An 18,713-nucleotide genomic window follows, 5' to 3' on the forward strand; every position below is an offset into this window, starting at 1 on the left:
GATCCAGAATGTCATCATCCTAATTATAATGCACTCCAAATATCTCCATATATCCATAAATGATACTGCACAGATAAAATCTGTCTCTAGTAGATATATAATGGGAAATTGGGTGGGTAATATGGCACAATATTTTTAAGGTATAATATCGTTCACGTTATTTAAACATTTTGACGATATTATTATCGTGTACGATACGATATGGCACACCCCTACTGATCAGAACAAGGGTGTGGCTTTTTCTTGGTCTTTTTCATGAACGACTCTTAACCTAGAGTGCGGGTGAGCCTTATTCATAACGCAACATAATATTTAATCGCTTACATTTGGAATATTTTACATATTTCTTCTATACAATTTTAAACAATAACTGTAGAAAACATGGATGCTGTGATTCCACTCCCTTCTTTTTTATAGAAATGAAACATAAATTGTCTACCATGTATATCATGTGGTCATAGCAGAGACCAGAGGTAGAGTAGGACACACCCACTCATCCGGTAGCCTCACCCCCTTTTTCAGAAAAAAGCATCTCAGACTGCCTTCATTGAGTTTACAAAAAAAAGGGCAAAGCAGCATTTCCACTGGATAACCAGTTTGTCCAGTAAGTGTAATGCTTCAACAATGCTTCGCTCTGTTTGCTGCTGAGAGGAACCGGAGCTACTACATTCCAGTTTAAGCCCTGAGCTGCTGCCAGTAAGTCAGCATGCACTAGATATAAATACATAATGTTTTAAATAACGTTTGGGCTCAGTCCAGACCAAAAAATAAATCTGATAAGATAGCTAGCCATGAAAGCACAAATACTATAGATTCCATCACGTCTAACTATACTAACCTTTGATACTATTATTTGAAACTAAACTATTTAGATCCAGTTTGTCATATTATGCGAACATCAAACATACACAAAAATGCAAAAAACTTGGTACAGATTATCTCTTAAAGCCCCATTTGGTAGGATTTCCTTGATTTTTGATCTTTTTAAAGAAGTGAAATTACAGCTTAAAACTCACTGCAGCGCTGTATTGAGGTGTAATAGGAGGAATAGCGGTGCTCTTGTGTCTGTGCCGGAGCTCCTCTGAGCTCAAACCAGACTATGTAAGTTTTCCGAGGCGGCCGCGACCAATGCTCGCGAGAACTGCGACCTGCTTTCCGACCTTTAGTTCTAAAAGTTCTACAAGGACTACTGGTTCATTCTTTACAAACTAACATACAGACACTCTGGCAGAAGCTGGAAAGAGACCAAATATGTCTGTGAAAGCCAGAAAACGAGAAAGAGAAACTAATCCGCCTGAAACATTTATTACACTCTGTGACTGTAGGGGGAGCCCGCGAGCACAAAATCTCAAGCCTACCTAGTGGGGCTTTAATAAAACCAAGAGCAAAACACATGATCAATAATATTATCATTAACTAGCTAGTTGCCTGACAGAGCAACTACACATCAGCTACTCCACATAATGAACAATAAAGGCAAACTTTGTCAACCAAGGCTGTAAATGACTTCAGTGTACCCCTCTTATGATAGAGCAGAATAATGTTTTAAAAACGTATATATAGGGAGAAACATGCTAATATTAGTACAGAAAAAATTTAACCAACCCTATAACTCTATTTATTAATTCTTTAAATTGTTTAAATGTGCTACCAGAGAGGTAACTATTTGCCATAATACAATGAATCAGCATGTGGGATTAGAACATTCTTTGTTCAACCTCTTTTACTATACAAATCAAACAAGTATTTTATTGTTGAATGCACTGCAAAAGTTTAAGAGTACACATGTTAAGTGTGAACACATATTCAGGATTTAATTCAGATTGGTAAGAGCTAATTAATTGATTAATGATCTGTTTAAATGGAACAATGATAAAAAAAAAACATGACTGATATGTAAGTTACATTTTTCTGCACATGTTTTCTTGATTAATATAATAGTGTGACAAAATCTCTAAAATTCATACTTTTTCAAGTAGTCTTATTAAATGAAAATAAATGTATTATGGACCCTTTGTCCAAAAACTACATTATAAATACATGGATTTATTATTATGTTGTATTTATTTATATTTTTTTAAATAAATAAAATCCTGTATGGCCGTGTGGTGTTGGAAGATACGTAGCATGAAATGCAGGGGAGTTAGCTCCACTTAAAGACTCTGATTTTGTGATTTCATGGTCTGTTTGGCACCACTGGCCCACTGCTTCACATTACCCTTGGCCAACACACACAGAACACAGAACACGCTGCTTTCTGTACACCCGTTTTAGAACAGCCTACACAAATCTACACAAATTACCCATGTTTATTTATAACCCATTTATTTATAACATCTTCTTAATAAATCAGCAGTATAGAGCACGGTTTAATAAGTCAAAGCGGCCCAATTTTCTCGCTCCTCCCCAGTCGGCTCACTAAAACTACCAGGACCACTGATGTAATCACTGTATAAAATGATGAAGTGTGAGGAGATAAAGTTTTTGGAGCAGCAGGTGTTCGATATATATATTTTGGGGTTAAAATGGGGAGTCTGGTGCTCCCGTACATCCACAAGAAGCCCTAATTCACACCATTAATAATGCCCCGCTTTCATTTGAGATCGGGGTGGCGTTGTCACAGCCCAAAGTGAAATGTATGGTTTGTAATTACCGGAGTGTAGGGTGAGAAGTTCCACCTGAGCAGCTCACGCTGTTCTATTACCCCCACCGCCCAGCTTCTCTTGCCCCCAGCTGCCCCCAGCAACCCCTTCTGAGCCACCTCCCAGACTCCAGCTTTGACCCCTAGTGGCCACGGCCAACTCCCACCGCAATTTTTCATCGTGCCCTCCACTTGCACCGGTCACCCTGTCCACACAGCAGCAGCCTCTCACACCAGTCCATTACAGTCCATCCAGACCAAAATACTAGCAATACTGTTATATTACTACTTATTCTCTTGTGTTAAAATGCATTAGTGAATTAACAATATGGTGGAAAGTTTCATCTGCATTCATTTGACTACAATAATAAGATATTTGACTAACCAAAAGAAACGCTCAATCCGAACTTTCGCACCAAACAATAAAACACTCTGACTGGTTAGAGGTAATGTAGATCACATTGCACATTATGAGCACTACAAAGCCAAATATACTGTAGACAAATATCTTAAATAGGACTTCGTAGCCAAATTAAGTTTACAAGTTTCCAGTTTTCTTTGGAGCTTCAAACCTTGTGCTAACACCCAGCAATTACGTTTTAAGGGGAACTGTGGAGGTCAACATGACATCTAGGAGACCAAAAAACTGCAAAAGAGAGGACTATTCTTATGTTTAAACATAGGAACCATTAACAACAATTCCACAGTTCAGTGAAAAAAAAAGTCTACATCAGCTCTTCACAGCAGAGAAATGTGATCATTCACCTACTGTTTCCAATGAAAAAAATAACAATAATAATAAAGTAAAAAGAGAACTTTTATCCATGTCAGATATAAGCAAGTAAGAAAACACAAATAACAAGAAATTAGAATAAAAACCTGCCAAAGAACATAAAGCGTGTCAAAGTTCAGTTTGGTGGAAACAAACTACTGGGCCTTTAAGAACATTTGATATACTTACAGTGAAATCAATGGAATCAGTGGAATCAATGAGCTGTCCAGTAATTTGGAATGATGAACTTAAGGCAAAGATATGTGTAAAGAAAGAAAAAAAGAAACTGCATTTCAATAAAATAACACATTGCCAATTGTAAAACCTATGAGGGGTGGATCACTATGTTTTGGTGTTTTGTTGGCACCAGTGATATTGGCAAAACTGCACGGATGCAGAGACTAATGGATCAACGTGTTAAAAAACTGACAGTGAAAAAAAAGTAATAGAACCTGCAACAGGATTATGATCCAAAATTGATCTTTATGGCCCAAGAACAAACTAAAGAGACATACTGAAAGCCTTACCATGCTGTGACCTAAACATTACACACAAATGTTTGAAGCAATCTTCCTTAACAAACCATACATTCATAAAAGAGACCCAGGACTATTTCAGAACTAGAGGTTTCCTGCAAATACGAATGAACTGTAAGAAAACTGTAAGAATTTTCACTGCTACAAAAAGTGTTTTTTTTTTTTTGTTAGTTTTTTTTTTTGCTTTTAGCTCTACTGACCCTAAAGTATTCATGCATTTGCACAGGTCACACTGCTGATTTTAATTGTTCCTATCACGTTTTGTTGTAAAAGACTAACAGAGTAACTCTAAATTAGGATTTGCTAAAAAATTATTTTGTTCATGTTTTATTGTTTTATGTTTGATTTATTTTTTTTAGTTTGTTCTCTTAAAACATATCTTAAAATAATAATAATAATAATAATAATAATAATAATAATAATAATAATAATAATAATAATAATAATACAATTTCCGATGTTTTAATTTATCGACTTATGTAACTTTACGTAGCATACAGTTTATTATTATTACTCTGTGTTTGTGGTTAGTTTTAAGATTTTACCACATTAGTGAAATACATTTTTTATTACTTTTCTAAACAAACAAACTGAAAACTATATAATTTTTTTTTCTTTGATGAATATGTTTAAGGGTGAAGAAACAGAAATAAAAACAAACACAGCTGTACTGTTGTACAGTGTGATGCAGAAACAAGCATGTTATAAAATAAATTAAAAGACTGTTCAGGTCATACAGGGAGCGATGTCCAGAAAAGTCTACCTCAGCTCTTTACGGTAGAGAAATGTGATCATTCCCCTTCTGGTTCAAATGAGAAAAAAAAAAAAATATATATATTTTTTTTTTCTTTGTTTGCAAGCACAGCGGTGAGACGTTTGTTGTAGTTAACCACAAGTTTAGCACACACACCAGGGGGAATTTTGGCCCACTCTTCTTTGCAGATCCTCTCTAAATCATGAAGGTTGGTGGGCTGTCGCTTGGCAACTCTGACCTTCAGCTCCCTCCATAGATTTTCGATCGGATTGAGGTCTGGCGACTGGCTGGGCCACTCCATGACCTTAATGTGATTTTTCTTGAGCCAATCGTTGCCTTTGCTGTATGTTTAGGGTCGTTATCATGTTGGAAGACCCAACCACGGCCCATTTTCAGATCCCTGGCAGAGGGGAGGAGGTTGTCCCTCAGGATTGTGCGGTACATGGCTCCATCCATCTTCCCAGTGATGCGGTGAAGTAGCCCTGTACCCTTGGCAGAGAAACACCCCCAAAACATTATGCTTCCACCTCCATGCTTGACGGTGGGCACAGTGTTCTTGGGGTCATAGGCAGCATTTTTCTTCCTCCACACATGGCGGGTGGAGTTGAGGCCAAAAAGTTCAATTTTGGTCTCGTCTGACCACAAAACCTTCTCCCAATAACTTGGTTCATCTTTCAAATGATCATTGGCATACTTGAGGCGTGCCTCCACATGTGCTCTCTTCAGCAGGGGGTGAATCCATTGTTGCGCAAAGTGTTGCCAATTGTTTCCTTGCAAACTGTGGTCCCAGCTGCCTTCAGGTCATTTGCTAACTCCTGCCGAGTGGTTGCAGGACGATTTCTGACCGTTCTCAGCATCATTGCCACCCCACGAGGCGAAATCTTCTTTGGAGCACCGGGCCGAGGTCTGTTGATTGTCATGTTATACTCTTTAAACTTTCTGATAATTGCACCAATAGTTGTTACTTTCACATCCAACACCTTACTAATCTTTTTGTAGCCCATTCCAGCTTTGTGAAGGTCAACAATTCTGACTCTGAGGTCCTGTGACAGCTCTTTGGTTTTACCCATGTTGGAGACTTGAAATCTGTGTGATCTGTCTGATTCTGTGGACAGGTGTTTTTCACACAAGTGATTAGTGAGAACAGGTGGCTTCAGGTCAGGTAACAAGTTGATTGGGAGTGTCTAACTGGTCTGTAAAAGCCAGAACTGCTAATGAATACTAAGGGATCAAATACTTATTTCACTCCATGAAATACAAATCAATTAATATATATTCCTTAGATTTATTTTCTGGATTTTCTTTTTAATATTCTGTCTCTCCATGTAAGAATACATCTACCATTAAAAGTATAGAATGATCATGTCTTTATTAGTGGGCCAACGAAGAAAATCAGCAAGGGATCAAATACTTCTTGGACTCACTGTATATATATATATATAACATCTATAATAAAGTAAGAAGAGAACTTTCATCCATGTCATATATGAGGAAGTAAGAAGATTTAAAAAATTAGGAATAAAAACCTGCAAAAGAGCATAAAGCTTTTACTGACAAAATTAAGTTTGATAGCAACAAACTACTGAGCCTTTAAAGAACACTTGATATACTTTCTGTGAAATCAATGAAATCAATTAAATCAATGCGCTAAAATGGAAGAACAATATTTGTATGGAGTATGGAGAACCTCTTAAACATTTGAAGAAGTGAATGTACTATTTTTTTTAAACTCATGTCTCTTTTAAAATGTTCCTCTATGGCATTGCTTAAATATTTTTTGCAGCACCTTTATTTTAAAGAGCGTACCTAATGACATTCAGAAAGAGACTGAAGAACAAAGAAATAAGGAGAGCATGCATGCAAAAAAGAGAGAGAAAGAGAAAGAGAAAGAGAGAGAGAGAGAGAGAGAGAGAGAGAGAAAGATAGCTGGAAAACTTCTCTTCTAGGTGAAATTGATTCATAAACCACTTGAGTTCACATACGACCCAGACAGTCCTCGTCTCCTCTTTAAAGCTCATAGAGCTCTTGGGTCTTAAACACTAAAACACATACAGTATCTGCAGTCCGGCCCTCACTCTTAGCTATTCGGCTGCACGGAGCTTGTAATCATTATCGAACCTTTTATCCCCAGTTGTAATTTTCTTGCATGTTACATCAGTTTTGCTGTGCTCCCAGAATTTTATCCAAGGTCAATAAAGTTCAATAATTTGACTAACCAACCATACCTCGTATTCATTACATAGCCAATAAACAGATTCATCAAAAAGAACATGAAATGCACATTAAAAACATCAGATTCCATTTCCTCGGCTGTTCGCCTACAATAACAGGCTCTGCCTGAATGTGAGCATGTTTAAAACGGACTTGGTCTCCGGCTGAGGAGAAAAAAAAGGAGTGGGAAGACATTCAAATGTTCCACAATACTACTAAAAGCATATTAAAACAAAAAAAAAACACAAATGCTGTAATGATCTACTGCTCTGTTCTTAAAATCCATCTATGCATTTGTATGAGGACATCTTCATTCATAGACAAAGAGATGGGTGTAAATATGAGTGGGGGGGCTGAGAGGTGGGGGGTTGCAATCGATTTAATGGCAGTTATGCTGAACAAATCAACCTCAATCTAGCGCTCCCCCACAAAGCCTCAGCCTTCAGGCATTATCTTCAGTCGGAGTCACTTTTCCACCTAATCCCTGTGCCAGCGCAGAGAGCCAGACACCTAATCCACCAACACCACAGCAGCATAAAGACATACCAGCACAATCACACAGCCGCTAAAATTCAGCTCCGAACGCACACCAGGCAGGAGATTTCTTCACCAACCACGAAATAAAAGATTTCCATGCCCTAAGCCTTGTTATTCGTCCCCAGCGCAACCTTTCTGCACTCTATTTCCTAGCCGGACACGGAGAATTCTCCAGAATACGGCACAAAAGGCAGGTCACGAGATTAGAGCAGTGCCGATGCTGCGAGACGGGACAGCGTGGGTAAGCACTTTTCAGTCTGATTCCAAAACAAATGAGGGACACATCTGACCTCTACATAAATATCCAGGAAAAAGGAGCCTTAACATATCATTAATGTGTGTTTTTTTTTTCTTTCTTTCTTCTCCCGCTTGTTTTTTTGTTTTTGTCAGTGACTAGCATATCAATGAATGACTGAGACAGAAAAGACAAAGACAACAGACCACAAACTTCAAAACCCAAACTGTCTTAGGGTTCTTACTAACGCTACTAAGTATAATCTACTAAGCATCTACTGCTAAACTGAGCTAAATGATCTCCAGAAATTAAAAGAAAAAATCTAAAAGAAATCGGTGCACACAGTAGACTCTTCTCTCTTTTTATACAAACAATATCAAATATGATTATTTCCGTCTTCTCCCTGACAGAAACAGACAAACTAAAATTGACATGGGACAAAAATAGAGATTTGCACACATGGTTATGACACAGCAAGACAAATACAGGCACATTAGTGCAGTGCGACCGCCTCGCGACATCCATCACCATCACAGAATGGCAGCGGAGAGGCTGGAGCCGCCCACCTGGTGACTGTACCGATCTGGAGGGAATCCAGCAACACACCCAATCACCAAAAATAAACACACAGCTCCTCGCTGCACTCAAACCGCGGCCTTCATTCTAATAAAGGCTGACATACAGTATAGGTGCTCCATTTCATTATCTAAACCAAAAAAAGGAACGAAAGAATCTAGAGAGCACATTTATGCCAACTGGGACGCAGAGGGAGACTGGAGTTTACAGGAATACAAATAATGCAGTGAAGGAGAACGAGTATCATGTTGCATCTGGTATATTTTCTGTTGATATTTCTGCTTTGTTACATGTCTGATTTTTTTTTGTGTGTGCTGTATTTGTTTGGGTAGTTTTTTTAATAACAAAGACAATACAGGCTCAAGGGGGTTAAAACTGTGGGATGGTTAATTAAAATAAAAAGAATTGACAATATTTTGCTGATTTAAGTAAAAAAAAAAAAACACACTTCTGCACAGAACACACATATAAAGAAAAGCGAGTGGGTCTGTGATACAGTGACAGCAGTCCGTTTCAGCCTCAGTGCAAAAGGAACAGCGCTCTGGAAGGTAAATAACTTTTAGTTGGTTCAATAGGAGAGAATTAAGGAAAGCGCCCAAGTTGCTAATGGGAATGAATGGGAGGCATCAGCCGGGGTCAAAAGCACTGCAAGATCAATGCAGAGGTACAGGTGTACAGCAATACAAAAGCAGAGCGCGTTAACAGAGAAAGAGTGGGAGAAAGAGAGAGAGAGAAAAGGAGAGAGCAAGTGAGTGAGTGAGTGAGTGAGTGAGTAAAAAAAGAGTGAGTGAGAGAAAGAGAGAGAGAAAATATACACAGGAACATTGGTTTCTATTACCCTGATTAAAGACGGTAGAGAGCAAAGTTTAAGGAAAGAGAGAGAAACACAGAGAGAGAGAGAGAGAGAGAGAGAGACACAGAAGAGTAATGGACTAATGCGATGCACTGAGCAGTGGTCTAATCAGACAGAGCATGGGAATGCACTATGCCTTCTGACCGCAAATTACCATAATCATCCGGCTTATTATGAGAAAATTATATTGCTTCTCAATGCATGAAGTACCCGCTACCTGATACCCATTTTCAATGCATCACACCTCAAACTGCCTCAATGAAAACCATCTGAATAAATAACAGGATGGGATTAAGGAAAGAATGTGCAAAATAAACATAGATAGACTGTTAAACTTCAAATGCAATTAAAAGTTGAATAAAATTGGTAAAGTTTAGTAATATCATGACTCACTTCATTACTTAATTAGCACAGTTAATTAAGAAACTATTAGACATCAAATATGCAAGTTACATTTATTTCCTAAAAATATTTTTAGAAAAAGAAAAAAGAGAATTAACTGATCTTTAACAACCCAGTCAGTTGCATTATACCATTGTTGAGATTACTGTTGTGACTGTACATAATAATAACACATTTAAGAGCAAAAATGATGCTGCACCACACATTAAATCTACCAGTAAAAACTTAACTTATTAAATAAAAAATATTTTAAACAATATTTAGTTTCTTTTTTTTTATAATTATAAAAGTTTGGAGTCAATGCACTGGTTGTATTAATATTGCTATTATTCACTAATTAATTGCTATTGTTTCATATGTTTATGTTAACAGTTTAAACGTAAAGATCACCTTCATTTCTAAGGGAATACAAATATGAATACGCTGTCTGAGCTTCTTCTGCAGGAGAAAGGGTTACACTGTCCTCTAGTGGTTATAAAGGAGAACACTGATAACAATGAAACATCCTGTAATAAGTTTAGAATTTTTCCAGACATATAATTTTTGCCTCTTGTGCTCCTTGTGTGGGCAGAGAGCCTCCACACAGGTAATACACTTTTAAAAATATTATTCACACATTTTTATTTAGACATGTTTTATTCTCTCCAGCAATCCTATTAGCGAAAAATGTTTAACATAAGCAAAAAAATAGGACACCCCATTAAGTCCTTTGTCTTTTTGAACATGTTAATTTGAGATTCAATTCAATTGAGTGTTGAATTTACAGAAACATAAATCTCTCTGGTATTTCCTCTCTTAACTGAAATAACCTCAAATGGATTATATTGCCTATAACCATCTACCACAGCCTGTTTCATGCCATAAAAATCTGGGCTTTGACTTGGCCATTCCAGAACTTTCAATTTCTTTACTTGGAGCCATTCCTTGAGAACTTACTGGAATATGTTGGGTCGTTGTCATGTTGTCATGGTCGTACATTTTTCTTAAGCACCTTCTGATACAGTGAAGAATTCATACTGGATCTTTGACAAAATGCTGGCCAGGCCTTTCTGTAGCAACAAAGCCCCAAACCATGACATTTTTACTTCCATGCATCACTTTTTTTTTTTAACAAAATCCCTTATGTTTTCTCCTTGCATTTCTCCTGTTTGGGCTCTTTCTGATGATAGATGCTGTACTTTGCCACATACTGTGGTGAGAGCTACCTGTAGGTATGGTGAAGGCATTTGTATGATTGAGGGAGACTTCTTTACACATATCCAGGAATGTTGGCTGTTTTAATTGCTGTTATTTTGCAGACAATTAAATAACAATCAAGATAAAACCAAACTAATGTCTAAGGTTTAAATCAAACAGACTTCTCCAAAATGTTCCTTAAATCCCTATCTGGACGGGATTAGGTTATCAGGGGGACGCCTGTGAAAAATATTTCACACTTCTACTCAGTGATAAAACTCCTGCATCTGGACTGCAATTGAAAAAACAGGAGTACCAGAGAGTTTTTTGGCTTTCTCGATCATGACATCGCGTTCAGTAGCTCCTCCATTTCCGCTCGCTGTTGAGTTTACGCGGATCTCCGTGGAAACTCACACCAAAGTGTAATTATGGTGCGTAGCAGTGGACTAATAGCATTTAATTAAAAGCAAGGAGACGAAACTCAAAGATGTCCATCTGGACGGGACTAAAATTACCAGAGGACCACAGAGTTTAGCGAAAAATAGTAGGTAATTTAGCCTGTAATTTTCTCAGAGGACGTCTGAAAAAAAACACATACATGGTCGTTCCGGACGGGAATAAAATCATAGAGGACCCCCTTAAAAGAGAAAATTACCCCACTACCCCCTGAGAAATCCCATCCGGATAGGGCTTATAAGTGGTCTATTAATCTGCAGCTGATGTGCTGCAGCTGGTTTTATTTTAATTAGTAATAAATGTGGGTGTTTTTTTAAATGTATCTATCCTTAAAAGAAAGGCACATTTTTGTTCATTACATTTTACTACTTATGTTTAAACATATTTTTTTATTTGTAGGAATTATTAGTTTAATTATAGAAGTTCCAACTCTCAATAACTGTTTAAATTAAGATCAAATGTCCATTTGTTTAAATGTGTTCAAAAAGACAAAAGGTATTTGTGGGCTGTCAAATATTTTCACAAACCGATTACAGGTTGAAATACAGAACATTTATCTATTTAAAAGTAAACCTACACTCTCTTCCCACTCTACTATCCACCAATAACAAATAAAGCACTGTCCTTTTTTTGCCAATGATCGGTAGAATGCTGGAAATTGCTTTTCACAATAACTTCAGATCCAGAAAAGAAAGTATGACATTTCAAATAGAGTATTACCTCAGACAAAACAATTAACATGTTTATCTCAATCTGATTTCTCCACAAACCCGTCATCTATCCTCATTGTGCTATAACAGGCGCTAAGGCTGACTAAATGGCCAGTGTTTGCAATAATTTACAATAAAAAGACTCCAGAAATGCATTTGTCTCCACTCCATTATGTTATGAGCCATGCATTAACGCAGCTCAAACAGAGCCTATTCATTAGAGTTAACAACGACAGCCAATTCAACCTCACTAATGAAGAGCGAGACTCAGGAGGAGGATTAACAGATGATTTGTGGAGTTTGTATGTTTCATTCAAAAGATAATGTAGATTGATGTTTCGGTCAGTGTACAGGCTCAGTGATGAACAGGCAAGTTAAGATGAGGCCGTAATACACAGTGTTATAGTGCCATCCTCTGTCCATTGCATGCAATTACCATTTTTCACCTTTGTGGGTCAGGTGCACAGAAGCTATGAATTAGAAATAGCAACAAACCGATGCTTCTAAATTTTAAAATTATTCATATGAGTTAATTAAAATCTTTAAAGAAATCATATTTTGGGCCATGCAAAGCTGAAAACATATTGGGGCATAAACTATTTTTTGAAAGTGGGGCAAGAAACAGTTTTTAAACTTTGGAAGAAACTTTTTAACACCCTTGGACCAGATATGAAGTTGCAAATCGCCAAAAAAAAAAAAAAAAAGATGGGGCAGAAATGCTTAAAAAACATTAGAAGGTTTGTCAGACAAAACTTAAGAAATGGCTTAGTTTAAAAAAAAGTTTCAGCAATCTAAAACTGTACAAACTGTCTGATTTGGTTATCTAAAATTTTTGATGTACACGTCACAAAGTACTATAAAAACAATGCATCACAAAATTTAAGGACATTTTTAAGTAGTACTTTACTGGTTGGTTCATTATAGATACCTTATTGATAACACTCAACTAACATTCAACTGAATGACTATTAAATGCAACTTGAATGTTGAATATAAATGATTCTCTGTAGAAAGCAACCCTATAGCTAACCCTAACTGAGTTTAACCTCAAGCACTAAACAACCCTAAAACCAAGCCCTAACCCTAAACCTTAAATCCAACCCTAAACCTTAAAACTAACCCTAAACCTGGCCATAAAATGATAAGCAGAGTTTAGAATTGCAGGATAGAGTTGGATGTCGGATTACATTCAATAGATAATAATTTACTTTCACCTTAGAGTTTAATTGCATTTAATATACATGCAGTTAAATGTTAGTTGGGGCTCTATGTGGACCATCCAAATAAAGAGATACCCATTTTTATTATACAAAAAAAATATTGCAGTGTTTTGATAATTGCAATGTTTTCAAAGTTAACAGCACAGTGAATATTATTTAGTTTTGCTGGACCTCCTCCAATTAAACATGACTATTTACACTATTTGTTATTAAAGGTACAGTGAGGTCAGTGTTCTTTAAGCTGAAAAAAGTATATTGCTAAAATCATAATGTAGCATGAATAAACATTGTCATATTGTCCACCTCTATGCACACATGTTGCTGAAGTAAGACTGCAATTTTTCCAGCAATCTTTTAAACAGTTCTTTCTAAAACATTTATTTGTCTTCCAGACCTTACTTGACCTTCTTCTGCTTTCATCAGATATTTTGCTGCAGCCACTTAATGGAGCCAATACCTGCTGGTAGTATGTTTGAGTAGTCTTTAGAAATTGCTTCACCTGGCCATTACTAAATTCAACTGTGAACAGTGAAGTCACATCCTTAGTGAGGTCTGATATGATCTGACCATAGAGATAAAATCTCTTTGGATTTCCTACGTTTTCCCTTTTCCTCTCTAAACATGTATAACCTAAAATTTCAAGGATCTTTAACTTTATGATGTTTGGAGATCGGTCCTACTCTATACAGATCTTTAACTCACTTAGCTATTCACATTAACAATCCGAACCTTTTCATGAAACTGTATAAAGTGATGTATAAACAGCAATTAAACACAAGACTAATGTAAGATTAGTTTCGAGAATTAAAACTCACCGACACCAGAATTGGCTCCAGTAATGACTATGACCTTGTTGGAGAGATCCTGACCCTGTAGAATCTCCAGGGCAGCAGTGTTTCCATCATAACGCTTGGGCTTTACTTGTACATCCTCTATGGTGAAGGCCTGCCGAGGATCGAAGTACGTCTTTCTCTTGTTGATGTGACTAAACAACGGACAGAAGAAAAGGACAAACACGTCAGATATTTAAAATAGAAACAGACATAACAGTGAGAAAATAGCCAGGGACCACTTCTGTTTCTGCAGAGTTTTAATTTTTAAATAATTTAATTGCTTGTAATACTGTTATTTTTTGTTTTTTTGTATTTTTTGTTTTATGGCAATTCAATTTAAGTTGACACTGATTGATATTTCCTACACTGAAAAGGAAAACAATCCACACAGTACTTCTAATTTAACGTAAAGGCTAAATGATGAATACTGAATGATAAGTTCTGGATCACAAACATTACTCCAACTCAATCCAAAGGCAATGAATTAAGCTCTATTATTTCTAGCAACACACTCTAGCTGACACCTGACACATTCAGACTCAAATCATCCCATTCTTTTTCCAATGCTTTACTCCACCAATTCTACAAGTAGTGTATGCACATTTAAACACCTGCATCAGTTGGGTGCACACTAAAGCAGCTACACGAGTCTGAATACTAAGGAATATCTAGTGTACATACCCATGGTAAGCTGGTAAACATGTAAATATATTAAATACTTACTCAACATAAAAGACTTGACCCTTGTCGTCCAACTCCTGTTCCCACCCGTACGGCAGATCTGCAGAAAAAAAAAAAAACACATTAAAAAATGAATTCAAGCATAACATTTAATTCAAGCATCACATTTAACTAAAAATGATTGCTGACAATTCTTATTAAGGATGCACTTCACTTCAAAGCTTAGGTAACAGTTCCAGTGGGGTTGTACCATTTATCTCAGTGTAGTACTGGATTTAATTGGGAATTCTCTTATATTTTAAAAGCATCTGTGTAACTTAATCAATAGGACGTAATCAAAGTCTTTTACGCAAATAAAAATTTCTTCATCTTAGGGACTCAGAATCTAAACGTTGTCTAGAATAGTGGTTAAAGAAACCTGAAAGTATGTCTGAGGGCTGTAATGCTTTTAAAAAGAACATTACACAATATAAGTACATTAAACACCGCACTAAGGTGCACCGAATTATAAAGCGCACGATTAATCAACGTCTATTTTCTGGTCTATTTTTATACCTTAGGTGCACCGGATTAGAAGGCGCATATAAAGCGACAATAGTAAGGAACAAAGGTGTCGCTATGTTGTTAAACTACACAGGTTTCTCTCCTGAAAACTGAATATTTGAATGAGTAAAGCAATTCCAATTACTTAATTTTCAGCAGCAGCACTAGCCGCAGTTAGCAGCAGCGCTAGTCGCGGTTACACTGAGGAACACTCAGAGTTCTGGTAAGCCATAATATGTTTTAAATTTAAGATTCTTCAAAGTACCACTTCTTGCTTAGATAACAGATTTGAAAATCTTGGCTGGATTTTCTCCTTTAGATGTATGAGGTAGAGACACCTGTAATCGCTTTCAGTTAACAGCTGTGCTGAACTTGTAAAGACTTAATTACTTGAAGTTCTTAATGTGTTTAAGAGCATCAGTTGTGTTTTGAAGAGGTAGAATTGGTATTCTTATCCATATTATGGCAAGAACTACTATTTTTTTTGTATGATTGTTTCAAACATTCAGCTGAAAAAAAACACCATTTATTTTGTTGCAGGAATATATTCTTGAAATTAATAATAAAAAAGTCTTATTGCCAAGAATATTTTTAAATGCTAAAATAAAAAAAACTTTTTTCACATTGACCTTCCTTATAAAATGATACATATATGAAATAATAAGAAATAAGGTTTGGTGGTAAGTTTGTACAGTAAGCAAATTGCTTCCTTTAATTAACTTTAATTCACACTTTCTGGTAAAAACATTCAGACTTTATTCTAATCTTTTCCTAAAGAACTAATGAGAAATCTTAAAAATAGGAAGAATCCAGCTTTAAATTCTGACCTCCAGCACAGCGTTTCTTCTTTCCAGTTTTAGGATGCTCCCACTGTGTTTTCATCTCCTCATGACTGAAAGAAAAAACAGTATGGTTGGTAGGGCTGCACCAATGTGGCAATTATGGGTCGATGCTGAAATCTTGCATATACATATCTGCAAGTAATGATACACAAATTAAGAGTTTACAGAGAAACTACACATCCTGTTATAACTTTAGAAATAAATGTAACATTTATATACCTTACACTTTAGCTTTCAATTAACTGTATGCATGAAAAATTAGTTTTCATATTTTTTTGGTTTGATATTTACTTAGTTAACCAGTTCTTACATAGACTGGCCACATATTTAAATCCTCTTTTTGAATGAACATCGTAAATAAAACAATAGACCTATTAAAAGCAATAAAAAGTCTGTTGTCTGTTGTGTTTTTGTGAACACTCTCTCTTTCTTTCTCTCGCTCGCTCTCTTTCTCTGTCAGAACTACCAACATTACATTTTTTTTATCATGATCTTGAATATGATTAATCACAGAGTTGTTGTTGTTGTGTGACATGTGTTTGGCTGTTTTATTACCGTTGTTTCAAAAATAATTAAAAATTAATAAACATGGGGCGCAGAGTGGTCCAGCGGTCTAAAACGCTGCCACTATGAGCGGGAGGTCGCAGGTTCAAACCCCAGCTCATGCAGCTTTGCCATCAAGCTTCCAGCACTCAGAGGGAGCAAAATTGGCCCTGCTCCCTCTGTGTGGGTAGATGGCACTCTCTCCCCACATCACTCCTAGGGTGATGTCCGCAGCACAGGGCGTCTGTGAGCTGATGTATCAGAACCAAATCGCTGTGCTTTCCTCCGAGCGCGCTGTGACGCTAATCGGCTATGCTGCATTAGCAGCAGCTTGAAAAGAAGTGGTGGCTGACTTCACATTTTTTGGAGGACGCGTGTGCTAGTCTTCACCCTTCTGGTGTGTTGGGGCATTACTAGTGATAGGGGGAGTCCTAGTGAGTGGGTAGAAATAAAATTATAAAATAATAATAATAATAATAATAATAATAAAAATATACCTTAAGGGACAACTTGGATGTGTTCTTTCTTTTTAACTGCGTTTCCAAAGTATTGGATTATGACTCTGTATCAGCAGATACTCAAAAACAAATGACTCGGGAGCAAAAAAAAAATAAGATTTAAAAAAATTGCTTAAATAAATGAATTTGAATGTAATGTGGGCAGTGCTCAGCATTGGTTGATCCTTTTCTGGTATAATAAAAATCTGTCAGAAGATACTGAAAATAAAATATCGGCCAGACCGGTCAATACCAATGATTCTAAAAAAAAAAAAAAAAAAAGTCATTATCGGTCGATACTGGAATAATTCCAATATCATCCCTACTGGTTTCTGATGTTTTCCAGTATGAAGTGGTCTGACAGACTGTATACTGGGTAGGTAAATTAATACATACTCTATGAATCTATAGTGAAACTCATACAGTGTAAACAGTGTTTTAAACAGTACTGCAGTCAGCCTACCCAGAACACCTCACACACTTCATCTACTGATTCAGAAGATGCAGGAGTGTGAAACACAGTGATACTGATACTGAGTTCTGAGCAGGAATGAAGTGAGTCTTCAGTCTAAACTAGTGTATAACCAGGTTCATTAACTTACTTGGCATAATAAACCCAGCCATCCTTGGTGGATCTCTCCTCCCAGCCGGGGGGCAGCTCGTCCTCGCTGTCAGTATCGTCCATTCCCGCGTATTTAAGAGCAGCCATTGCGCTGTGCGGTTCTCCTGTAAGAGTTTCTAATTCAGCCGCTTCTGTGTCTCTCAGTCAGAACAGCTCCACTCCACCACCAGCAGCAGACCCACAGCAGCACTCTCCACCACTGCACTGACACTTCCGCAACAACACCGTGACGTACAGCGCAAGGACTTCTGGGATTTGTAGGCAGCGATGAGCCAAAAACACAGTAAAGTAAATCGACGCCTTTCTAAAAAAATAAATAAATCCATCTTATTTATTTTCACAAGTTTTTCAGGAAACACAGAAAAAAAAACATATGATAGTTATTATAGCTGTTTAAAAATTAGCAATGGTTTAAGAGGATAGTTTATCATACAGCAGAACAGTCAGAATTTTAAAAGATTGATTTAAAAAAAAAACAGAAAACAGGTAACAGGGCCTTTTTAGCTTGCTTTGTGGAGATATTTTACTGACTAAATTCAGAGGTATTCAAAAGGTATCAATAAAACTCAGTAATAAGGCTACAGAACTATGTCTTTATAAATAAGAAGTATTTAATTTAATTTTTTATTTTATAGTAAAATTCTCACCACTGACCAATCACGTTCACAGTCACGTGTTTTTACTATGTAATCTGTTTGTGCTTTTGCCAGATGTCAGTGCATGGGACGTGGCTTATTTTAGTAGACTTTTTGAATATTGAGGTTAAATGAATGATTATTTATTTAATATACAATAGTATTATCTAATTTAAATGATATATGTCGATTTGAAGAACAAAAATCAGAATATATTAACAGTAATAAATAAAAAGCAAATACATTTGTAATTTGTATACATATAGTAAAATAGCAAGCTCCTTTTCTATCTTAAAACATTTGAATTGAGATTAAATGAAAAAATGAATATAATAAAATAGATCAAAATTTTAACTTTCATAACATCCCAAAATGCTGGTTGGTGGGCTGTGGCTTTAAGATGTGCCAATTGGTTTGTTGTGCTGACTGTTCTAAAGA

General features: G+C 36.5%; 1 protein-coding gene across 1 annotated transcript in view; it reads right to left on the reverse strand.

The window, feature by feature from the left end:
* Positions 1 to 17,910, reverse strand: part of wwox (WW domain containing oxidoreductase) — a 322,237-nt gene extending 304,327 nt beyond the window's left edge. Inside the window, exons 1-4 of the mRNA XM_007244266.4 lie at positions 17,621 to 17,910; positions 15,964 to 16,028; positions 14,636 to 14,693; positions 13,895 to 14,064 (exon numbers count right to left, since the gene is read on the reverse strand). Of these exons, the coding sequence (XP_007244328.2) occupies positions 13,895 to 14,064; positions 14,636 to 14,693; positions 15,964 to 16,028; positions 17,621 to 17,727 (400 nt within the window). The 5' untranslated portion in view covers positions 17,728 to 17,910. The remainder of the gene's footprint in view (positions 1 to 13,894; positions 14,065 to 14,635; positions 14,694 to 15,963; positions 16,029 to 17,620) is intronic.
* Positions 17,911 to 18,713: the final 803 nt, after the last annotated feature.

This window comes from Astyanax mexicanus, chromosome 2 (genome assembly GCF_023375975.1).
Source record: "Astyanax mexicanus isolate ESR-SI-001 chromosome 2, AstMex3_surface, whole genome shotgun sequence".
In the NCBI taxonomy this organism is placed as follows: domain Eukaryota; kingdom Metazoa; phylum Chordata; class Actinopteri; order Characiformes; family Acestrorhamphidae; genus Astyanax; species Astyanax mexicanus.